The 21935-nt window shown below is 49.1% G+C and overlaps 1 protein-coding gene and 1 long non-coding RNA gene across 29 annotated transcripts in view; one reads left to right on the forward strand and one right to left on the reverse strand.

Annotated features, from left to right (window-relative positions):
• The window catches only part of MROH1 (maestro heat like repeat family member 1), a 115828-nt gene that overhangs the window by 66522 nt on the left and 27371 nt on the right, over nt 1-21935 (forward strand). For 24 of the 28 annotated variants that reach the window (XR_010141359.1, XR_010141360.1, XR_010141361.1 and 21 more), the window contains 2 exons: nt 9309-9382; nt 11852-11974. Coding sequence is in view for 25 of the 28 variants with exons in the window: in XM_024251179.3 (XP_024106947.2) it covers nt 9309-9382; nt 11852-11974 (197 nt within the window). In the remaining 3 variants the exon portion in view is untranslated. The remainder of the gene's footprint in view (nt 1-9308; nt 9383-11851; nt 11975-21935) is intronic. The other 4 variants (XM_063726954.1, XM_063726959.1, XM_063726952.1 and 1 more) reach the window with 1 other exon arrangement.
• On the reverse strand, nt 12379-17719 carry LOC129047710 (uncharacterized). The gene is made up of 3 exons (XR_008509437.2): nt 17667-17719; nt 16720-16804; nt 12379-13689 (listed from the first exon to the last, which is right to left on the reverse strand). It is a non-coding gene; the product is annotated as an uncharacterized LOC129047710 (long non-coding RNA).

Here is a 21935-nt window from a genome sequence, read left to right on the forward strand (position 1 = left end):
GACAGAGGTTGCAGTGAGCCAAGATTGTGACACTGCACTCCAGCCTGTGCGACAAGTGAAATTCTGTCTCAAAAAAAAAGAAAAAAGAAAAAGAAAGGCAGGTTCAGCCTTTGATTCTTTTGTGTTTTTATTTATCAGTTTTCGAGGTAGTGGATTGGTTTCCTATCACCCTCCAAAGGTGGTTTGGAAGGACGCATTTGATGGCTTCAATGCAGTGCAGTCATCACCATTATCAAAGGTCAGATCGTCTCATCTTTGGCAAGTGGCAGCCTCTTGAGATCTGAATCCCTCTGACACGTCCCTGCTGGTCTTTGGCAGCTCATGTTTTAGGCTTCTTTCATCTATTTCTTGCTTTAGACCTGGAATTGGCCATTTCTACAGAAATAGCCCTGGTTCCTTTTAGTGAGAAGCTGTGTTGTTTTTTGTTTGTTTGTTTGTTTTTGAGATGGAGTCTCGCTCTGTCACCCAGGCTGGAGTGTAGCGGCTCAAACACGGCTCACTGCAACCCTAACCTCCTGGGCTTAAGGGATCCTCCTGTCTCAGCCTCCTAAGTAGCTGGGACTTGCAGGTGCACACCACCACGCCTGGCTAATTTTTCTATTTTTTGTAAAGATGGGGTCTCACTATGTTGCCCAGGCTGGTCCTGGACTCCTGGGCTCAAGTGATCCACTTGCCTCGGCCTCCCAAAGTACTGGCATTACAGGTATGAGTCACTACACCTAGCCAAGAAGTTACCTTTTAAGACAGTAGTCTGTTTCTGGAGGGCTCATTACTTCTGGACGGTTACTATTCCTGGGCCTTTTCAGTAGACAGAACTAGGAAATATCTCTATCAGTAGATAGATAAAATACCTTATGAGTTCATGTTGATACTTCCAGTTCAACATACGGACCTCAGAGATTTTTACCTCTTTTCCGTTACATCTTTTTTTTTTTTTTTTTTTTTTTGAGACAGTCTTGCTTTGTTCCCCAGGCTGGAGTGCAGTGGTGGGATCGTGGCTTACTGCAACCTCTGTTTGCCAGGTTCAAGCGATTCTCGTGCCCCAGCCTCCCTACTAGCTGGGACTACAGGCATGTGCCACCACACCCAGTTAATTTTTGTATTTTTTAGTACAGATGGGGTTTCACCATGTTGGCCAGACTGATCTTGAGCTCCTGGTCTCAAGTGATCCACCTGCCTCGGCCTCCCAAAGTGTTGGGATTACAGGCATGAGCCACCGCATCTAACCTCTTTTCTGTTACATCTCTATCTCTGTTCTCAAAAATCCAGTTCTCAAGGTTAATAGAATTGGACTATCCCATAATTACCATTTGTTTGATCTCGTTACACAGGCAGCACTAACACCAGAATAACACTGATGTTGCCATCACCAGTCACATGACTGAAACATGAGGACTGCCCTGCACGCGCTCCTCCACAGCCTGCCGATCTAACAGCCTTGCCCTGTGTCTGTTGTTTGAGTCACCATGGCTGTTATATCCCATGCTCTCCCTTCTCTGCCTTCTTGGTGTTGGTTCTGCAGGTGACTGCCCATGTGGCCCTCAGCCCCATCCTCTGTTCATGGCTCTCTGCCACTCTTGTTGTCCAAAGCTCTCTGTAGGTTCCATGGGAAGGGCTCATGGGAACATGATCCTCGACCTCATGCTTGCTGATGATAGTTTATTGCGCCTTTTATAGTTGATGGTTTTGCTGGTTACAGGATTCTTGGCTGACATTTCCTTGAGTGTCTTAAGTTATTCCATATTCTTCTGGCAGAGAGTTGCCAGATTTCGCAAAAACAAATAAACAGGATGCCCCAAATATTGTGTGGGACATTTTTGTACTGAAAACATGATTTGCTGGGCTGGGAACAGTGGTCCACGTCTGTAATCCCAGTACTTTGGGAGGCCAAGGTGGGCAGATCATTTGAGGTCAGGAGCTCAAGAACAGCCTGGGTAACATGGTGAAACCCTGTTTCTGCTAAAAATACAAAAGTTAGCTGGGTGTGGGGGCGTGTGCCTGTAATCCCAGCTACTCAGGAGGCTGAGGCAGGAGGATCACTTGAGCCTGGGAAGCAGAGGTTGCAGTGAGCCAAGATCACACACCGCACTCCAGCCTGGGCAGCAGAGCAAGACTCCGTCTCAGAAAAAAAAATTATTTGTTGTTTATCTGAAATTCAAATTTAACTGAGCATCTCATATTTTATCTGGCAACCCTATTATGGCATAAAGCATTGTTATCGAAGTCTGATGATAATCTAATTTTCTATCCTCTTAGATGCCATGGGTTTTTTTTGTTTCTTTGTTTTGTTTTTGTTTTCTGATGTCCAAAAGATGTTCTTTTTTTTCTTTAAAACACAGTAATTTCATAGAATATCCTGATGTTGGTCCTGCAGTCCCCTGCAGTTAGAACAGAGCCCTGCTCCTCACCACGGCCTTTCTGCTCCCACCAGCTCCCTGGGCCATCCTCCCACCATGGACCCCTCCTTGGCCACACTCGCTGCCTGATGTTGGAGGCTCTTCCAGCCTGGAATCATCTTTCTGTGGTTTCCACATAGCCAGCTCTCTTCCTTTGAGTCTTAGCTTCAGGGTCACTTTTCAGAATAGCCCTTGGTGTTGACCCCCTTCTTCCAATGCGACACCCCCATGAATATGTTTCTCAGCCTCTCGTCTGCACCTCTCCTGATGCTGCCACAGTGTGTGGTGATCTTATTTACTGTCCAGTTGTCTTTGTGTCTTTTCCATTAGGACATAAGCCACTTGAGGGCAGGCGCCATCTGCCTTGTAAAGGGCCTGGCAGGGAGTTGGCCTCCCCATAAACTTGAGGAGTGAATAAAATATTGCAGGTAAACCCCAGTGCATGTGAAATGTTATCGGTGACCGTAATTTTTGGTTTTTCCTTGGTGCTTTTTAGTTTGTTTGTTGTCTTGAATCTCAGGGACATGGGCCTGGATGGGCCCAAATCCTCAGCCGCACCCTGGCTTGCTTGTGTTCTGCATTCTCGTGTGGGGCCGCGGCCACCCCAGCCATTGTTCGTTCCCTTTGTCTCTTCTTCTGGGAGGCAACGGCTCATGGCTCATGTCCATTTTTCTATTGGGTTGTTTGTTTATATTCTTTAACTTTTTGTATTAGGGTTCTCTAGAGGGACAGAACTAATAGGATAGATGTGTATATGTAGGGGAGTTTCATGATCACAGGGTCCCACAATAGGCTGTCTGCAAGCTGAGGAGCAAGGAAGCCAGTCCCAGTCCCACAGCTGAAGAACCTGGAGTCTGATGTTGGAGGGCAGGAAGCATCCAGCATGGGAGAAAGATGCAGGCTGGGAGGCTAAGCCAGTGTAGTCTTTCCACATTCTTCCCGCATTTATTCTGGCCATGCTGGCATTTGATTAGATGGTGCCTACCAAGATTGAGGATGGGTCTGCCTTTCCCAGTCCACTGAGTCAAATGTTAATCTCCTTTGGCAACACCCTCACAGACACACCCAGGAACAATACTTTGCATCCTTCAATCTAATTAAGTCGACACTCAACTATTAACCATCAAACTTTTTAATCTTTTATTGGGAAATACAAATATAGGTTGAGTGTCTGTAATCTAAAAATTAGAAATCACAAATGTTCCAAAGTTCGAAACTTTTTGAACACTGACATCATGATGAAGATGACCTTAACACTACAGAAAATGTGCAGAAACACCGTGGTGAGTGTGCGATGGACTTACTGAAGAGCTGGAGCAGCAGGACACGTAACAGAGCAAGAAACCATGGCAGTGTACAAAATCAGAGTGATGTCTAAGACAAAAACCACTGTTAGTGAGGCAGATGACCCTGGAGAAATCACTTTAAAAAGCATCTGGCAGAATGCCCCTCCTCCCTAGAGGACCACTTCCTGGTCCCTCGGCTGCATCTGAGGTTTCTTCTAACCTAAAAAATGAAACACAGGCCGGGCATGGTGGCTTACGCCTGTAATCCCAGCACTTTGGGAGGCCGAGACCGGCAGATCACGAGGTCAGGAGATTGAGACCATCCTGGCTAACACGGTGAAACCCCGTCTCTACTAAAAATACAAAAAAAATTAGCCGGGCATGGTGGCGGGCACCTGTAGTCCCAGCTACTCCGGAGGCTGAGGCAGGAGAATGGCGTGAACCTGGGTGGCAGAGCTTGCAGTGAGCCAAGATTGTGCCACTGCACTCCAGCCCGGGTGATAGAGCGAGACTCCGTCTCAAAAAAAAAATAATAATAATAATGAAACATGGGCTGGGTGCTGTGGCTCACGCCTGTAATCCCAGCACTTTGGGAGGCCAAGGCAGGCAGATCACCTGTGGTCAGGAGTTCAAGACCAGCCTGGCCAACATGGTGAAACCCCCATCTCTACTAAAAATACAAAATTAGCTGGGCGTGGTGGCACGTGCCTGTAATCACAGCTACTTGGGAGGCAGGAGAATCACTTGAACCTGGGAGGCGGAGGTTGCAGTGAGCCGAGATTGCACCATTGCACTCCAGCCTGGGCAGCAAGAGCGAAACCCCATCTCAAAAAAAAAAAAAAAAAAAGTCTGGCGCGGTGGCTCACGCCTGTAATCCCAACACTTTTGGAGGCTGAGGCAGGCAGATCACGAGGTCAGGAGAGCGAGACCATCCTGGTTAACACAGTGAAGCTCCGTCTCTACTAAAAATGCAAAAAATTAGCCGGGCGTGGTGGTGGGCGCCTGTAGTCCCAGCTACTCTGGAGGCTGAGGCAGGAGAATGGCGTGAACCCAGGAGGCAGAGCTTGCAGTGAGCCGAGATCGTACCACTCCATTCCAGCCTGGGCGACAGAGCAAGACTCCATCTCAAAAAAATAAGAAGAAGAAGAAACACAGTGTCCAGTGTCCTTGCCATCAGTACTCAACAGTAGTCTTGTTTGTGAGTGGAGAGTGGAAGCTGCTGTTGGTTGCTGCTGCAGCTGTTTAATGGCTGCTCCAGGTGTTCTGGTGCTCCCACCGTTCACTTGGTTACCCTGAACACATGATGTCTTCATTGTATTAATGGTGTGTCATATTTTTTACTGCTTTTTTTTTTTGAAATGGAGTCTCGCTGTGTCGCCCAGGCTAGAGTGCAGTGTCATGATCTCGGCTCACTGCAACTTCCGCCTCCTGAGTTCAAGCGATTCTCCTGCCTCAGCTTCCCGAGTAGCTGGGATTACAGGCACCTGCCACCACGTCCGGCTAATTTTTGTATCTTTAGTAGAGACGGGGTTTCACCATGTTGGTCAGGCTGGTCTCAAACTCCTGACCTCCTGATCCATCCGCCTTGGCCTCCCAAAGTGCTGGGATTACAGGCGTGAGCCACCGCGCCCGGCCTATTGCTAAGTTCTTATGTGTGAATGAGTGTAAGAAATGATTGCTTATTGAGCTGGGTGTGGTGGCTCATGCCAGTAATCCCTGCGTTTTCGGAGGCCAAGGGAGGAGGATTGAGTCCAGGAGTTGGAGACCAGCCTAGGCAACATAGTGGGATCTCATCACCTAAAAAAACAAAACAAAACGATTGCTTATTGGTAGCATATAAATTTAGTCAGGAGTGACCGGGGCGGCCGACAACCACGGATTGTCCACACGCGTGCTAAAAGGTGACACCTTTGCTTTCTAACAGTTCGGTGTACACAAAGTTTGTTTTGTGCACAAAATTTTAGAAATCCTGTATGAAATACCTCCAGGCTATGTGTATAAGGTGTATGTGAACCATAAATGAATTTTGTGTTTGGACTTGGATTCCATTTCCAGGAACTCTCATTATGTATATGCAAATATTCCAAGCTCTGAAAGGCCCCAGAATCTGAAACACATCTGGTCCCAAGCATTTCAGATAAGGGAATGCTCAATCTATCCAAGCTGAAAGTTCTCAGAACACACAGGTGGGTTTAAGAAGTCGTGTTTGAGCTGAGCCCATCAGCCCCTCCACGGCAGTCACTGAGTGTCACAGGGTCTAGACCTTATTGTTGGTTGTTGTTGTTGTTGTTTTTCTTTTCTTTTCTTTTGAGACAGGGTCTTGCTCTGTCACCCAGGCTGGAGTGCAGTGGCATGATCTCGGCTCACTACAGCCTCTGCCTCCCGGGTTCAAGCGAATCTTGCACCTCAGCCTCCCGAGGAGCTGAGATGACAAGTGTGCGTGACCACACCTGCCTAATTTTTGTGGGACCAGACCTTATTGTTTTAGTTTTGCCACCATTGTTTGAGTCCCTAAGTAATATAATGTGGTCTTGCCCATTTCTGAACTTTATAGAAATAGGATCATACTGCTGTATTCTTCTGTGTTTTACCTCTTTATCCTGTGGGGCGTTGTCAGGATCCGCCTGGGTGGCTGTGTTAGTGCCCATCCTCTCAATTCCATTGCTGTGTCCTGCCCCATGGCTTGGAAGCCAGCGCCCCGTCAGCCCCTATCCTAGTGTGGTGTGCGCTCGGGCTCTTGGCAGTTTGCTGTCATAAACAGGCCGCCCTGCATATGTCAGAGCTCCTCTGGTGCAGGAACATTACCCGAGATGGACTTGTTGGGTCTTAGGTGTGTGTATCCTCTGCCTTTTAGATGATGCCGAGATGTTTTCCAAAATCCCCATGCCGGTTTCTCCAGCAGCCTCCCAGCATTCCACCTGTTCCAGCATCCTTACTCACATGAGGTTTTGCACCGGACTCCTGCGCCTGTTCCAGTCAGGCTGTCATCCTGTGTCTCTGGCCAGCGGGGAAACCCAGTGGCGTTGCATGGGTGTTGGCCATTGAGATTTTTGTTCACATCTTTCATCTTCCTGTTGATGAGTCTTGTTCTCATCAACTTGTTGGAATTCCCTGCACCCTTTGCTGTGTCCACCACAGTGGCTGTCCTTCCAGCTCTCTTCATACTATTTTGATTAACAGAAATTCTGAACTTCACTGAACTTCAGTGGTCCTTTACCATCCTCCCCTCCTCTCCCCTCCCCTCTCCCCTCCCCTCTCCCCTCCTCTCCCCTCCCCTCTCCACTCCCCTCTCCTCTCCCATCTCCCCTCCCTTCTCCCCTCCCCTCCTCCCCTCCCTTCTCCCCTCCCCTTCTCCCCTCCCTTCTCCCCCCTTCTCCCCTCCCCTTCTCTCCCCTCCCCTCCCCTCTCCTCCCCTCCCCTCCCCTCTCCCCTCCTCCCCTCCCCTCCCCTCTCCCCTCCTCCCCTCCCCTCCCCTCTCCCCTCCTCCCCTCCCCCCTCCTCCCCTCCCCTCCCCCCTCCTCCCCTCCCCTCCCCCCTCCCCTCCCCTCTCCCCCCTCCCCTCCCCCCTCCTCCCCTCTCCCCTCCCCCTCCCCTCCCATCTCCCCTACCTTCTCCCCTCCCGTCTCCCCTCCCTTCTCCCCTCCCCTCCCTTCTCCCTTCCCCTCCTTTCTCCCCTCCCCTCCCTTCTCCCCTCCCCTCCCGTCTCCCCTCCCTTCTCCCCTCCCGTCTCCCCTCCCTTCTCCCCTCCCGTCTCCCCTCCCTTCTCCCCTTGCATCTCCCCTCCCCTCCCTTCTCCCCTCCCCTCCTCCCCTCCCTTCTCCCCCCCCTTCTCCCCTCCTCACCTCCCCTCCTCACCTCCCCTCCCCTCCTCCCCTCCCCTCCCCTGTTTTGACAGAATCTTGCTCTGTCACCCAGGCTAGAGTGTGGTGGTGTGATCTCAGCTCACTGCAGCCTCTGCCTCCTGGGCTCAAGCGATTCTTGTGCCTCGGCCTCCCAAGTAGCTGGGACTATAGGTGTGCACTACTACCCTTAGCTAATTTTTGTGTTTTTGTTGTTGTTGTTGTTGTTTGTTTTTGAGACGGAGTCTCGCTCTGTTGCCCAGGCTGGAGTGCAGTGGCACGATCTCAGCTCACGGCAAGCTCTGCCTCCCGGGTTCATGCCATTCTTCTGCCTCAGCCTCCCGAGTAGCTGGGACTACAGGCATCCACCACCATGCCCGGCTAATTTTTTGTATTTTTAGTAGAGACAAGGTTTCACCGTGTTAGCCAGGATGGTCTCGATCTCATGATCTCGTGATCCGCCCATCTCGGCCTCCCAGAGTGCTGGGATTACAGGCGTGAGCCACTGCTCCCGACCAATTTTTGTATTTTTTAGTACAGAAGGGGTTTGGCCATGTCGTCCAAGCTGGTGTTGAGCTCCTGGGCTCAAGTGATCTGCCCACCTTGGCCTCCCAAAGTGCTGGGTTTACAGCCATGAGCCACGGCGCCCAGCCCCTTACATCTTTTCTTATTGCCTTCCATACTTCCCAGTTCTGAGGCTATGAAGATCCTTCTACAGCATCTTCTAAAAGCAGTATGATGTGTCTCATGGTTAGATCTGGAACCTGTCTTTTCTGAGCTTCTATGGCACACGTCTGTTTCATCCTCCTAACCCAGGGCTGGAGTCGCCCCGGACGTGACAGGGGAGTTCCCACAAGGGAGTGTCCCAAACCCTCAGAGAGGGGACCAATTGGGATCCCAAAGAAGCACTAAATGCCAGCTCAGAGCATTAATTAGGGGAACACTGGCATAGAGAGCTGCAGCTGGGCTCGAAACTGACAGTGAGAGACAAGGTGTTCTACCCGGGTGTGCCCGCATTGAGGGGCCAGGGTATGGGGTGTATGAGCAGCTTTAAGGCACTGGGTTCCAGGCATGAAGAGGCTGTGTCTAGCTCTGCCATTTGCTGCTCCACAGTCCCTGGGGCCTCCAGTTCCTCATCTGTGACACTGGGTTGTGGTGACCCTTCTCTCCAAGGACTGTGGTGTGGGACAGCAGTCCTGTCCTGTGCAGTGGACCTCAGAGGGCACTGGCACTGTCCCCAGTGTCCTCCATTTTTCTAGTCTCTCAGCCACTCTTAGATATCCACTTTTTATCCCCATTTCAATATCTGGAAATGAAGGCCCTGTTGGTGGTTCTCAGGGGCTCCCCAGACCAGCAACGTCAGCTCACCTTGGAACATGTGAGAAATGCACACCCGAGCCCCCCAAGACCTGCTGAGTCAGCGCCTGGAGCGGGAGCAGGAGAGGACCCTGCCCCCAGTGCTTAATCCGCCTTCAGTGATTCTGATGCCGTAGCGCTTGAGAACCACTGAAGGAACTTCCCTGGCGTTGGAACCTGGGTGTACCTGACTCAGGCCCATTCTTCTACGACCGCCCTAAACTACTAGCCACTTAGCTTTTGAATTAGGTAGAATGATATTATTTGAGGAAAGTAAATCATTTGTTCCCTGAAGAAAAGTGGGTATGCTTTCCTTACGCTCTTCCTCCTACACGGGGACCACGGGGAAGCCAGGCCCCTGGTGATGTGGATATGGACCTTGAGGTCCTCATCTCACTGGTCGGCTGAGCTGTCCTGTTTGTTTCTTGCAGCTGCTCAGATGGAAGATAAAAAGCCCTTTATCCTGTCTTCCATGAGGCTTCCTCTCCTGGATACCAACAGCAAGGTAAACCACATGGGCCAGCCTAGGCTGCACCACCACACCACAGGCAGCTGCAGGGTGTGGCCAGGCTGTGCTGTGAGATCACCCACCAACCAGGCGGCCACCACCCTCAGCTGGACTGAGCTTGGGAACAAAGGACGACAGTGTGCCACTCAGTGTGTGGCTGGTGCTTTTCCCACATCTCACTCAGGAAACAGTCCCCAAGGCCACCCTACACTGGCACCAGTTATAGGCCCGCGGGTCCCTAGCCCCTCCTTCAGGCTCAGTGATTCTCTAGAAGGACCCAGAGTTCACAGTGCTGCTCTGCTCATGGTGATTGCAGCAAAAGGATGCAGGTCCACGTCAGCCATGGTTGGGGTGCCTGGGACAGAATCCAGGAGGGCCCACACACACAGCTCCCAGCTGTCCTCCCCTGGGGTCGCGGACAGCATTAGACCCCCCGGCCATCCTCACAGCAGCAATGTGGGTCACAGAGCATCACAACCAGGGAAGCTCCTGCCTCGGGGTCTGTCATGTAGACCTGGTTGGCGCCCTCATGGCTGAGCCATCTCCAGCCCCTCTGGAGGTGGAGCTGATGCCACGTGGCCCGTAGCCCCCACCTGTCACATGAGACCATCTGGTGTGGCCCAAGACCCCAGGTGGACAAGAACATTCTTACCAGGCCAGATGTTTGGGGCTTAGTGATGACCTCCCAGGACCCCAGGGCAGAGGCCAGGCCTAGCTTTGGGCGGGTGGATCTTTGTGAAAGTTAGGACTGCACCCAGGTTACCCAGGGGCTGCTGTCTTGGGTAGGACCTGCTTGCTACAGGGGGAGCAGAGACCCTTAGCCCTCTCGGGGGCTGCTCCAGCCTTTGTGCTGGGCCTCCTCTTGGGGTCCTTCTGTGAGACTCTTCTTGTTTCCCCAGAAGCTACTGAAACAGACCCCATGCCACATCTGTTGCGGTGCTCCTTACATGTTCCACACTCCCCAACGTTCAGAGCTCTTCTCCCCAACGTGCCCCTGACAGGGTCTTTTGGTCCTTTTGGACGCCTGCAATGCCAGGTGGCTAAATGCACAGTCTAGGCAGTCTGGGACCAACCGGCTTGCTCCTCCACACCCACCCTGTTCTCTGAGATAGCACAAGGAGGAAGTGCTTGGAGAAGCCTCCTCGGAGTGGGGATGCTGGACCTGAGAGCTGAAGGGGCAGAGGCGTGGTCACGATGCTGGAGAAAAGGATCCCCAGGGAGGGCAGCATGGGCAGAAGCCATGGCTCAGGGGAAGGGCTAGTTAGACCACATTGGCCTGGCTGTGCCTTTGTCACCAGGCATAGTTACTGGGCGAGGCTGGACATGCAGGCTTAACTCCTAGGATTGTTTGGGTGACAACTGCAGATTCAGGGACCAGATTTATGGTACACCCCAGGAAACATGGGGATCACATGAGAGAAGCTAGCTCAGAAAGACGGCAGCCCCACCCCCTGAGGCCAGGGTAAGCCCTGGACGGAGGGATGGATGTATTTGGAGCCTGGGAAGGGCAGCTGCCAGTGCCCAGGAGGCTGGGGGTTGGGGGCAGGGTGGCTTTGGGCGGAGCCCTCAGCAGAGCAGCTCTCTTGGAGTTGGGGTGCAGCTTGATGGAAGTGGATGGAGGAGGGAAAGTGAGTGAGATGCTCCCCTCTGGCAGCAGGGGAGGGAGGCAAGGGGAACTGGAGGAAAAGAATCCTTCCCTACGGACCTGAGCACATCCACAAGCTGGCAGGAAGGCTGCCTTCCAGGGACGAAGGGGCCTTCACACAGCCCAGGGACAGAGAAAAAGGCAGACACAGGCGCAGGTGCAGGTGCGGGTACAGGTACGTCCAGGTACAGGTGTGGGTGCAGACCCAGGTAGGTAGGTATAGATATGGGTGTGAGTGCAGGCTTAAGTGTGGATGCAGGTAATTATAGGTATGGGTGTTGGTGCTGGCACAGGTGTGGAGGAAGGTAGGTTCAGGTACAGGTGTGGGAGCAGGCATAGGTGTGGATATGGGTGCAGGTAGGTACAGGCGCAGGTATCGATGCAGGCACAGGTGCAAGTGTGGGTGCAGGCATAGGTGTGGGTATAGGTGTGGGCGTTGGCACAGGTATGTGGGTACAGGCCCAAGTGCAGGTATGTGGGTACAGGCCCAGGCCCAGGTATGTGGGTACAGGCCCAGGTGTGGATACAGGTAGGTAAAGGTGTGGGTACAGGTGCAGGCCCAGATGTGGGTGCAGGTAGATCCAGGTACAGATGTGGGGGTAGGTGCAGGTAGATCCAGGTACAGATGTGGGGGTAGGTCCAGGTACAGGTGTGGATTCAGGTGCAGGCCCAGGTGTGGGTGCAGGTACAGGTGTCAGTGTAGCTGCAGTTGCGGGCACGTGTGGATGTGGGTGGGAGGAAGAGTGAGGTTCCTCTCTGCTGGCTGGACTGGCATGGCAGTCTCTGCATCCCCTTCCTGATCTCCCATTTGTTCTGGGCAGGTGAAGCGGGCAGTGGTGCAGGTGATCAGCGCCATGGCCCACCACGGCTACCTGGAGCAGCCTGGAGGTGAGGCGATGATCGAGTATATCGTGCAGCAGTGCGCGCTGCCCCCCGAGCAGGAGGTAAGGGGCTGCCACCTTGCCCGCCTCCTAGGCCCATGCCGCCCCTGGCCTGTGTTAGGCACTGGCATCAGGAGCTGCTGGCCCAGCAGAGGGTGGATGTGTGGGCTGCAGTCTGCGTGCGGAGGTGCCCTCTGCTGTCTTTTGTTTGTTAATAGAGACAGGGTCTTGCTCTGTGGCCCAGGCTGGAGTGCAGTGGCTATTCTCAGGTGTGATCATAGCACACTGCAGCCTGGAACTCCTGGGATCAAGAGACCCTCCTGCCTCAGCCCCCCAGGACTATAGGCATATGCCACTGTGCCCGGCTCCCTCTGGTTTCTGAGTCAGAGCCTCTGCACCGAGCCAGTCCTCTCAGCAGCTCCCAGGACTCAGAACGCAGAAGCAGGAAATGGAGAGTTTGTCCTATTTGGGGCTTTTCTATTTAAGAAGTTACTGTACAAATGCCAATTTCTTCTTGAAGGAGAGCAAGGTAGAACATGGCGAAATAACCCACAGATGGTCTAGACAGCCCTCTGTCACCCTGAGCTGCAGCCCGCTGGCTGCTGAGCGCATCGGTGCTTGAGTCCCTGCAGCTCTGGGTCTGGTTCTTCAAGTTGGCAAAGCCGGTCTGTCCACCGAGGCCAGCTCAGAACAGAGACGCCGCCCTCCTTGTGTTCTCGTGACCATCACTGTGGTGCCCGCTGTGCTCCAAGTGGGATACGTGAATTTAACTGGAAACATCCGAGCTCAGTGAGAGCATGCTGTGATGTTGCCTCTAAGTGCGTGGTCGTCGGTGGTCAATGAGGAAGCTGCGCACGTGCCTGTTCTGCAGGCCCCAGCAGGTGGGCCACCACCTGCTCAGCTGATTCTGACCTCAGCATCTTCACAGCAGCTCCACGGGTCGTTAGGCATGAACTGGAGAGCCAAGGCCTCTGTTTTAGTCTTTTAGTTCCCAAGAGTTTGGGAGTTGGAGGTTTCTTTGAATATTAGAAAACGTTATTAAGGTTTTCTAAAACCAAAAGAAAAACCATTTTGAATAGGATGGAGTCTAACACTCAGATATTTATATCTATGTAATAATAATAATTGTTATTATTTTTGAGGCAGGGTCTCGCTCTGCCAGCCACACTGGAGTGCACTGGCGAGATCACAGCTCACTGAAGCCTTGAACTGGGCTGAAGCGATCCTCCTACTTCAGCCTCCTGAGTAGCTGGGACTACAGGCTCATGCCACCACACCTGGCTAATTTTTTTATTTTTTGTAGAGACGAGATTACACTATGTTGCCCAGGTTGCTTTCGAACTCCTGAGGTCAAGTAACCCTCCCACCTCGGCCTGAAAAAGTGCCGGGATTACAGGTGTGAGCCACCACACCCAGCACTCAAATGTGTTTTAACCACAGCACCTTGCTGTTTCCGTGGAGCCTCTCACTCAGTCTGCATTGCTTGATGCGCGGGGTTCAGTGTATCGAACTTTCTACTTTTGCATGTTTCAAATTATTCGTGATAAAATGTTCAGAAAGCAAAGCGGGACATGTTGCTCTGAGACAAGTGGGCCTTGGGGTGTTCGCCAGACACACTGCAGAGGGGGTGAGCGGCAGCGGCAGGCCCTGTGGTGCCACTGGGTGCTGGGCTCTGTGGTGCAGCCCAAGGGGTGGCTGGATGATTCTGGAGCAGGCAGGTGCAGGGCCACTGGGGAGGAGAAGACAAATCAGGGAGCCTCGCCTGGATGTAGATTCCCCTTTAAGGTTTTTGGAGAAACATGAGTTAAAGATTAGAATTAGTTATTATTTTACTGTTTTAGCTATATTACCCCACCTAACTTTCTTTTTTTTTTTCCATTTAAATTATTTTTATTTTTTTAATTTTTTAGAGACAAGGTCTCACTCTGTTGCCAAGGCTAGAGTGCAGTGGCACGATAATGGCCCATTGCAGGCTCAAACTCCTGGGCTCAAGTGATCTTCCTGCCTCAGCCTCCCAAGTAGGTGGGACCACAGGCATGCGCCAGCCACCATGGGTGGCACTTCTTGTGCCGATTTTCAAATTGGGTTGTTTTCTTATTATCGAATTTTGAGAGATCTTTCTATATTCTGGGCACAAGTCCTTTGTTGGATTTATGGCTTATAAATACATATATTTTAACTTTTAATACATAGTGTTTTGTTCTTGAATAGAGACAGCCTGTGTTACCCAGGCTGATCTCTAACTCTTGGCCTTGAATGATTCGCTTGCCTCAGCCTCCCAAAGTGCTGGGATTATAGGTATGGGCCACTGCTCCTGCCCATAAACATTTGCTTACAGGTCTGTTGCATGCTTGTCTTTTTACTTTCTTAACACTGTCTTTCAGAGAGCAGAAGTTTTAATTTTTTTTAATGGCCAGTTTACTTGAGATGGAGTTTCGCTCTGTTGCCCAGGCTGGAGTGCAGTGGTGCAATCTTGGCTCACTGCAACCTCCGCCTCCCAGGTTCAGGCGATTCTCCTGCCTCAGTCTCCTGAGTAGCTGGGATCACAGGCATGCACCACCACACCTGGCTAATTTTTTATTTTTAAAATTTTTTTTAGTACAGACAGAGTTTTACCATGTTGGCCAGGCTGGTCTTGAACTCCTGACCTCAGGTGATCTGCCCACCCCGGCCTCCCAAAGTGCTGGGATTACAGGTGTGAGCCACTGCGCCTGGCCTAAAAGTTTTAAGTTTTAGGATTCATATATAGGCCTATGATTCATTTTTAGTTTGTTTTTTTTTTTTTTTTTTTTTTTTTTTTTTTTAAGATGGCGTCTCACCCTATTGCCCAGGCTGGAGTGCAATGGCGTGATCTCAGCTCACTGCAACCTCCACCTCCTGGGTTCAAGCAATTCTCGTGCCTCAGCCTCCCGAGTAGCTGGGATTACAGGCATACACCACCACGCCAGGCTAATTTTTGTATTTTTAGTAGAGACAGGGTTTCACCATGTTGGACAGGCTGGTCTCAAACTCCTGACCTCAGGTGATCCTCCCGCCTCCGCCTCCCAAAGTGCTAGGATTACAGGCATGAGCCACTGTGCCCAGCCTTTTGAGTTAATTTTTGTTAAATGTGAGGTGTGTTTGAGGCTTGTTTTTTTGCATGTGAATGTCCAGTTGTCCCAGCACCACATGTTGAGAACACTGTTCTCTGTACATTGACAAATTGCCTTGCATCTTCTGTATGGATTCTCTCTAATGCTCCAGCTCCACTCATCTGTGGAATCTGTCATCATCTGTCATCAGTACCACACTGTCTTTCCATGGCTTTATGTTCTTTTTTTTTTTGAGACGGAGTCTTGCTCTGTTACTCAGGCTGGAGTAAAATGGTACCATGCCGGCTCACTGCAGCCTCCACCTCCCAGGTTCAAGCAATTCTCGTGCCTCAGCCTCCCGAGTAGCTGGGACTACAGGCACGCACAAACACGCCCAGCTATTTTTGTTTTGTTTTGTCTTGTTTTTTTAAAGATAGGTTTGGCTGTGTTGTCCAGGTTGGTCTTAAACTGCTGAGCTCAAGCAATCTGCCCACCTGGGTGACAGAGCAAGACTCTGTCTCAAACAAAAACAAAGAAAGAAATAATAAAATGCTCTTAAAATGTTCTCCATGCCGGCAATAAGGCTGTTTTGTTTTCTCTTAGCTTTTCCTTTGCAGTCATTACAGCTCATGCCTGTAATCCCAGCACTTTGGGAAGCTGAGGCCAGCGGATCACTTGAGGTTAGGACTTCGAGACCAGCCTGGCCAACATGGTGAAACCCCGTCTCTACTAAAAATACAAAAATTAGCTAAGCGTGGTGGACCACACCTGTATTCCCAGCTACTCGGGAAGCTGAGGCAGGAGAATCACTTGAACCTGGGAGGCAGAGGCTACAGTGAGCTGAGACGGCGCCACTGCACTCCAGCCTGGGCGACAGAGCTACACTCTGTCTCAAAAATAAATAAATAAATAAAAATTAATAATAATAATAATAATAATAATAATAATAATAATGCTCTTTGCTAATCTCCTGGACAACTTGTTGCAGTTTCTCCATCAGCAGTTTCTGCTGCACCTTGGTATTTTTGTTATGGAGACGGCTTCTTTCCTTAACCCTCATGAACCAACCTCTGCCAGCTTCCAGCTTTTCTTTTGTAGCTTCCTCTCTGCTCTCAGCCTTCACAGAGTTGAAAAGAGTTGCTCTGGATTAGGCTTCGTCTTAAGGGAATGTCTGGCCGGTCTGATTTTCTATGCAGACCATTCAGACTTTCTCAATGTCAGCAATAAGGCTGTTTTGTTTTCTTATCGTTCCCGTGTTCACTGGAGTAACACTTTTAATTTCCTTCAAGAGCTTTTCCTTTGTATTCACAACATGGCTGACTAGCACAAGAGGTCTGGCCTTTAGCCTGTGTCAGCTTTTGACATGCCTTCCTCACTAAGCTTAATCATTTCTGGCCTTTGATTTAAAGTGAGAGGTGTGCGGCTCTTCCTCTCACATGAACACATAGAGGCGATTGTAGGGTTTTAATTGGACTAATTTCAATATTGTTGTGTTTCAGGGAGCAAGGAGACCCTAGCAGAGGGAGAGAGGTGGGGAGTGGCTGGTCAGTGGGTCAGGACACCCAACATTCATTGATTAAGCTTGCAGTTTTATATACTGCAGTTCATAGCACCCCAAAACAATTATGATAGTAACATCAGAGATCTCTAATCACAAATCACCATCACAGATATAATATTAATGAAACGGTTTGAAATATTCCAAGAATTAGCAAAATGTGACACAGAGACACACACCAAGCACATGCTGTTGAAAAAGGCGCCCACAGACTCGCTGGACACACGGCTGCCCCAGACCTTCCACTTAGTTAAAATGCAGCACCTGTGATGTACAGTAAAGCAAAGCTCAGTGAAATAAGGTCACGCCCAAAATGGGCTTGCTTTCTTGTTTTTATTGACACATAATAGATGTACATATACTTGGGGTACCTGTGATAATACATTCATATTATGTGTAAAGATCAAATCAGGGTAACTGGGATATCCACCACCTTGCATGTTGGTTCTTTCTTTATGCTAGAAGCATTCTAATTATTCCTTTCTAGCGATTTCGAAATGTACAATAGATTATACTATAATCTATAATCTATAGTAGGGTAAACTATAGTCACCCTACTGATCTGTAGGATACTAGGTCTTTTTTCTGAATATATATTTGTACCCATTAATCAGCCTCTCTTCATACCGCCACCTTCTACCCTTCCCAGCCTCTGGTAACCACCAGCCTACTCTCTGTCTCCATGACAGCCACTGTTTTTGCTCCCGCCTGTAATAGGTTTTCATTGATGCCCTTTATCAGCTTGAAGAACTTCCTTTCTATTTCTAGTTTTCTGAGACTTTATTATGGATTTTATGGATTGATGTCAAAATTGAAACATTTTTGTGCATCTATTAGTGAAATTTTTTCTTCCTTTGACTGTTAGTATGGTAGATTATATTGAGTGCTTTGTTTATTTATTCATTTATTTTTGAGATGGAGTGTCACTGTGTCACCCAAGCTGGAGGGCAGTGGCGCGATCTCGGCTCACTGCAACCTCCACCTCCCGGGTTCACACCATTCTCCTGCCTCAGCCTCCCAAGTAGCTGGGACTACGTGCACACACCGCCATGCCCGGCTAATTTTTTATATTTTCAGTAGAGATGGGGTTTCACTGTGTTAGCCAGGATGGTCTTGATCTCCTGACCTGGTGATCCGCCCATCTCGGCCTCCCAAAGTGCTGGCATCACAGGTGTGAGCCACTGCGCCCGGCCTATTTATTTTTTTTTATGAGACAGGGTCTTGCTTTGTTACCCAAGTTGGAGTATAGTGATGCAATCATGGCTTACTGCAGCCTCAACCTCCCAGGCTCAAGCAGTCCTCCTGCCTCAGTCTCCCAAGTAGCTGGGACCACAGGTGGGCACCACCATACCTGGCTAATTTTAAGTTGTGTTTTTGTAGGGATGGGGTCTCTCTGTGTTGCCCAGGCCAGTCTAGAACTCCTGGGCTCAAGCAGTCTTTCTGCCTTGGCCTCCCAAAGGGCTGGGATTACAGGCAAGAGCCACAGCACCTGGCCATGATTGCCTTTTTAGTAAAACATTTTTATGATGGTAAAATAACAGAAACTTGACTGTCTCAACCCATTTTAAGTGCACACTTCAGCGACATTAAGCTCATTCACATTATTGTGCAGCCGTCACCACCTTCCAGCTCCAGAGCTTGTCCATGTTCCCAAACAGAAACTCTGTCCCCATTAAATGCTAACTCCCATTCCCTCCCCCGCAGCTCCTGCACCCCACCATCCACCTTCCCTCCCCCGCAGCTCCTGCACCCCACCATCCACCTTCCCTCCCCCGCGGCTCCTGCACCCCACCATCCACCTTCCCTCCCCCTGCAGCTCCTGCACCCCACCATCCACCTTCCCTCCCCTGCAGCTCCTGCACCCCACCATCCACCTTCTCTCTCTACGAATTTCACTGCTCGAGGCACTTCGTATAAGTGGACGTAAACAGCGTTTGTCCTTTTGTGTCTGGCTTCTCCCACTCAGCATGAGGTCCTGAATGTTCTCCCATGGTTTGGCGCTGCTAGAATTTCGCTCCTTCAGGGCTCCATATTCCCTGTGTGGAGATGGCGAAGTGCTTATCCCATTCGTCCCTTCATGGACACTCGGGGTGCTGCCACCTTCTGGCTCCTGTGAATAATGCTGCTGTGAACATTGTTGCTTTGTAGCAAATTCTGAAATTGGGAAATACAAGTTCTCCAACTTTGTTCTTTTTCAAGGTCATGTTGGCTATTTTGGGTCCCTTGAATTCCCATGTGAATTTATTTTAGGATCCGCTTGTCAATTCTTGCACAGAAGTCACCCGGAATTTTTATAGGGATTGCACTGAATCTGTATATCTGTTTGGGGAGTAGTTCCATCTTTTTTTTTTTTTTTTTTTTTTTTGAGACGGAGTCTCGCTCTGTCGCCCAGGCTGGATGCAGTGGCACAATCTTGGCTCACTGCAAGCTCCGCCTCCCGGGTTCAGGCCATTCTTCTGCCTCAGCCTCCCGAGTAGCTGGGACTACAGGCGCCCGCCATCACGCCCGGCTAATTTTTTGTATTTTTAGTAGAGACGGGGTTTCACCGTGTTAGCCAGGACGGTCTCGATCTCCTGACCTCGTGATCTGCCCGCCTCGGCCTCCCAAAGTGCTGGAATTAAGGCATGAGCCACCGCGCCCGGCTGTAGTTCCATCTTAACAATATCAAAATCTTTGTATCTATGAACATGGGATGTATTTCTATTATTTAGGTCTTTAATTTATTTTAATATTTTGTAGTTTTCAGAGTATAAGTTTTGCACTTCTTTCGTTAGATTTATTCATAAATATTTTATTCTTTTTGATGCTATTATAAATGGAATTATTTTCTTTCTTTTTTTGTGTTGTTTTTCTTTTTCTTTTTTTTTTTTTTTTTTTTTTTTTTTTTTTTTTAGAAAGAGTCTTGCTCTGTCTCCCAGGCTGGAGTGCAGTGGCCCCATCTCGGCTCACTGCAATCTCCACTTCCTGAGTTCAAGCAATTCTCCTGCCTTAGCCTCCTGAGTAGCTGGGATTACAGGCGCCCACCACCATGCCTGGCTAATTTTTTTTTTTTTTTTTTTTTTTTTGGTAGAGATGGGGTTTCACCATGTTGGCCAGGCTGGTCTTGAACTCCTGACCTCAAGCCATTTACCCGCCTTGGCCTCCTTAAGTGCTGGGACCACAGGTGTGAGCCACTGCACCCAGTCTGAATTATTTTCTTAATTTCATTTTCAGTTTATTCTTTGCTACTGTATAGAAATACAATTATTCTTTTTCTTTTTTTTTTTTTTCTGAGACAGAGTTTCACTTTGTTGCCCAGGCTGGAGTGCAATGGCACCCTCTAGGCTCACTGTGACCTCCGCCTCCCGGGTTCAAGCAGTTCTCATGCCTCAGCCTCCCAGTAGCTGGGATTACAGGCGCGTGCCACCATGCCCAGCTGATTTGTTTTTGTATTTTAGTAGAGACAGGGTTTCACCATGTTGGCCAGGCTGGTCTCGAACTCCTGAGCTCAGACAATCTGCCCATCTCGGCCTCCCAAAGTGCTGGGATTACAGGCATAAGCCACTGTGCCCGGCCTACTATTATTCTTTCATATTGATCTTGTATACTGCAACCTTGTTGAACTTGCTTATTAGTTTTAATAGTTTTTATTGGATTTCTTAGGATTTTCTATAAGGATTGTGTCATCTACAACTATAGTTTTACTTCTTTTTTTTCAGTCTGGATGCCTTTTATTTAATTTTCTGTTGTCCCAGCTAGAACGTCCAATACTGTTGAATAAAATCGGTGCGAGCAGACACCCTTGTCTTGTTCCTTCCCTTTGTGTGGAAGCATTTAGGTATGATTCCCACTGTGGGCCTTCATCAGGTCACGGGTACCACCTTCTAGTCCTGCTTTGCTGAATGGTTTTGTTATGAAGTACTAGATCTGATGTGCTGTTTACTGTGTCTAAGATGAGCTTGTCGTTTTTGTCTTTATTTTAGTGATATGGTATATTTCATTAGGTGATTTTCAGATGTTAAACCTGCATTCCTGGGATAAATCCTACTTGGTCATGGTTTATAGTCATTTTTATACATTGTTGTGTTCAGTTTGCTGATATTTTGTTGAGGATTTTCATGTCTATATAAGAGATCATGGTATATGCTTTTCTTATGCCTTTGTATGATATTTGTGTAATCTGTACACACATACACAGGTACATACATGCACAATTTTTTTCCAACTCATTTGAGAGAAAATTTGAGACATCGTGTCCCTTTATCACTGACTACTAAATACCTTGTTTATTTCCTAAGAATAAGGACATTGTTCTACACAACCATAGTCCAGATGTTGGAATCAGGAAATTCTACATGGAGGCCACAATGTCACCTGATCCATGCACTTCGTCGGTCATCCCAGTTCTGTCCCTTTAGCTGCTTTCTGGCGCAGGCTACAGCCCAGACACATACATTATGTGGCTGCTGTGCCCTGTTAGCCTCCTGCCCTTGTGTTTGTTGACCTGGATACTTTCAAAGAATTGAGACCAGTTATTTTGTTGAATAGCTCAAGTATGGTGGTGTTTCCTCACGATTTGATCCAGGTGATGTAGTTTTGGGAGGAATCTCATGGAATCATGCATGTCCCCACCAGTGTATCATATCGGGGGTCCTAGTGTTGGTTTGTTTCAGTGTTGATCTTGTTAGTTCTGATCACTTGTCTATGCTCGGTTTCTGCACTGGAAAGTTGCTGTTTCTGCCTTGTAATAAATAAGTAGTTTGTAGGGAGATCTTTGGGATTAAGTAAACATCTTCTTGTGATTAAACTTTTAGTCAGGTGCGGTGGCTCACGCCTGTAATCCCAGCACTTTGGGAGGCCGAGGTGGGTGGATCACTTGAAGTCAGGAGTTCAAGACCAGCCTGGCCAACATGGTAAAACCCCATCTCTACTAAAAATACAAAAAAATTAGCCAGGTATGGTGGTGGGCACCCGTAATCTCAGCTACTCAGGAGGCTGAGGGAGGAGAATTGCTTGAACCCGGGAGGCAGAGGTTGCAGTGAGCTGAGATCACCCCACTGCACTCCAGCCTGGGTGACAGAGCGAGACTCCATCTCAAAAAATAAAATAAAATAAGTAAATAAACACTTAGTCAACATCAATTATTTTTAATTATCCATGGATGGTTTTCTAACTCCAGTGATATTGCTGTACTTAGTTCTTTGGCCTCTGTTATGACAGAGCCTCTCCTATTCTTTTTTTTTTTTTTTTTAATTCAATTTCTTTATTAAGTAGGTAATTTCCAGAAATACATGAACCTTACTTCACCAAGTTCATACAAGAGTAAAATCAGGAATGAGAACTAAAGTTATTCCTTTGTTTTCTAAGGAAATTGTGTTAATAGATTTCTCATTTCTGACTCTGTACTCAGACATTT

Source organism: Pongo abelii, chromosome 7, assembly GCF_028885655.2.
Source record: "Pongo abelii isolate AG06213 chromosome 7, NHGRI_mPonAbe1-v2.0_pri, whole genome shotgun sequence".
NCBI classification, from domain to species: Eukaryota; Metazoa; Chordata; class Mammalia; order Primates; family Hominidae; genus Pongo; species Pongo abelii.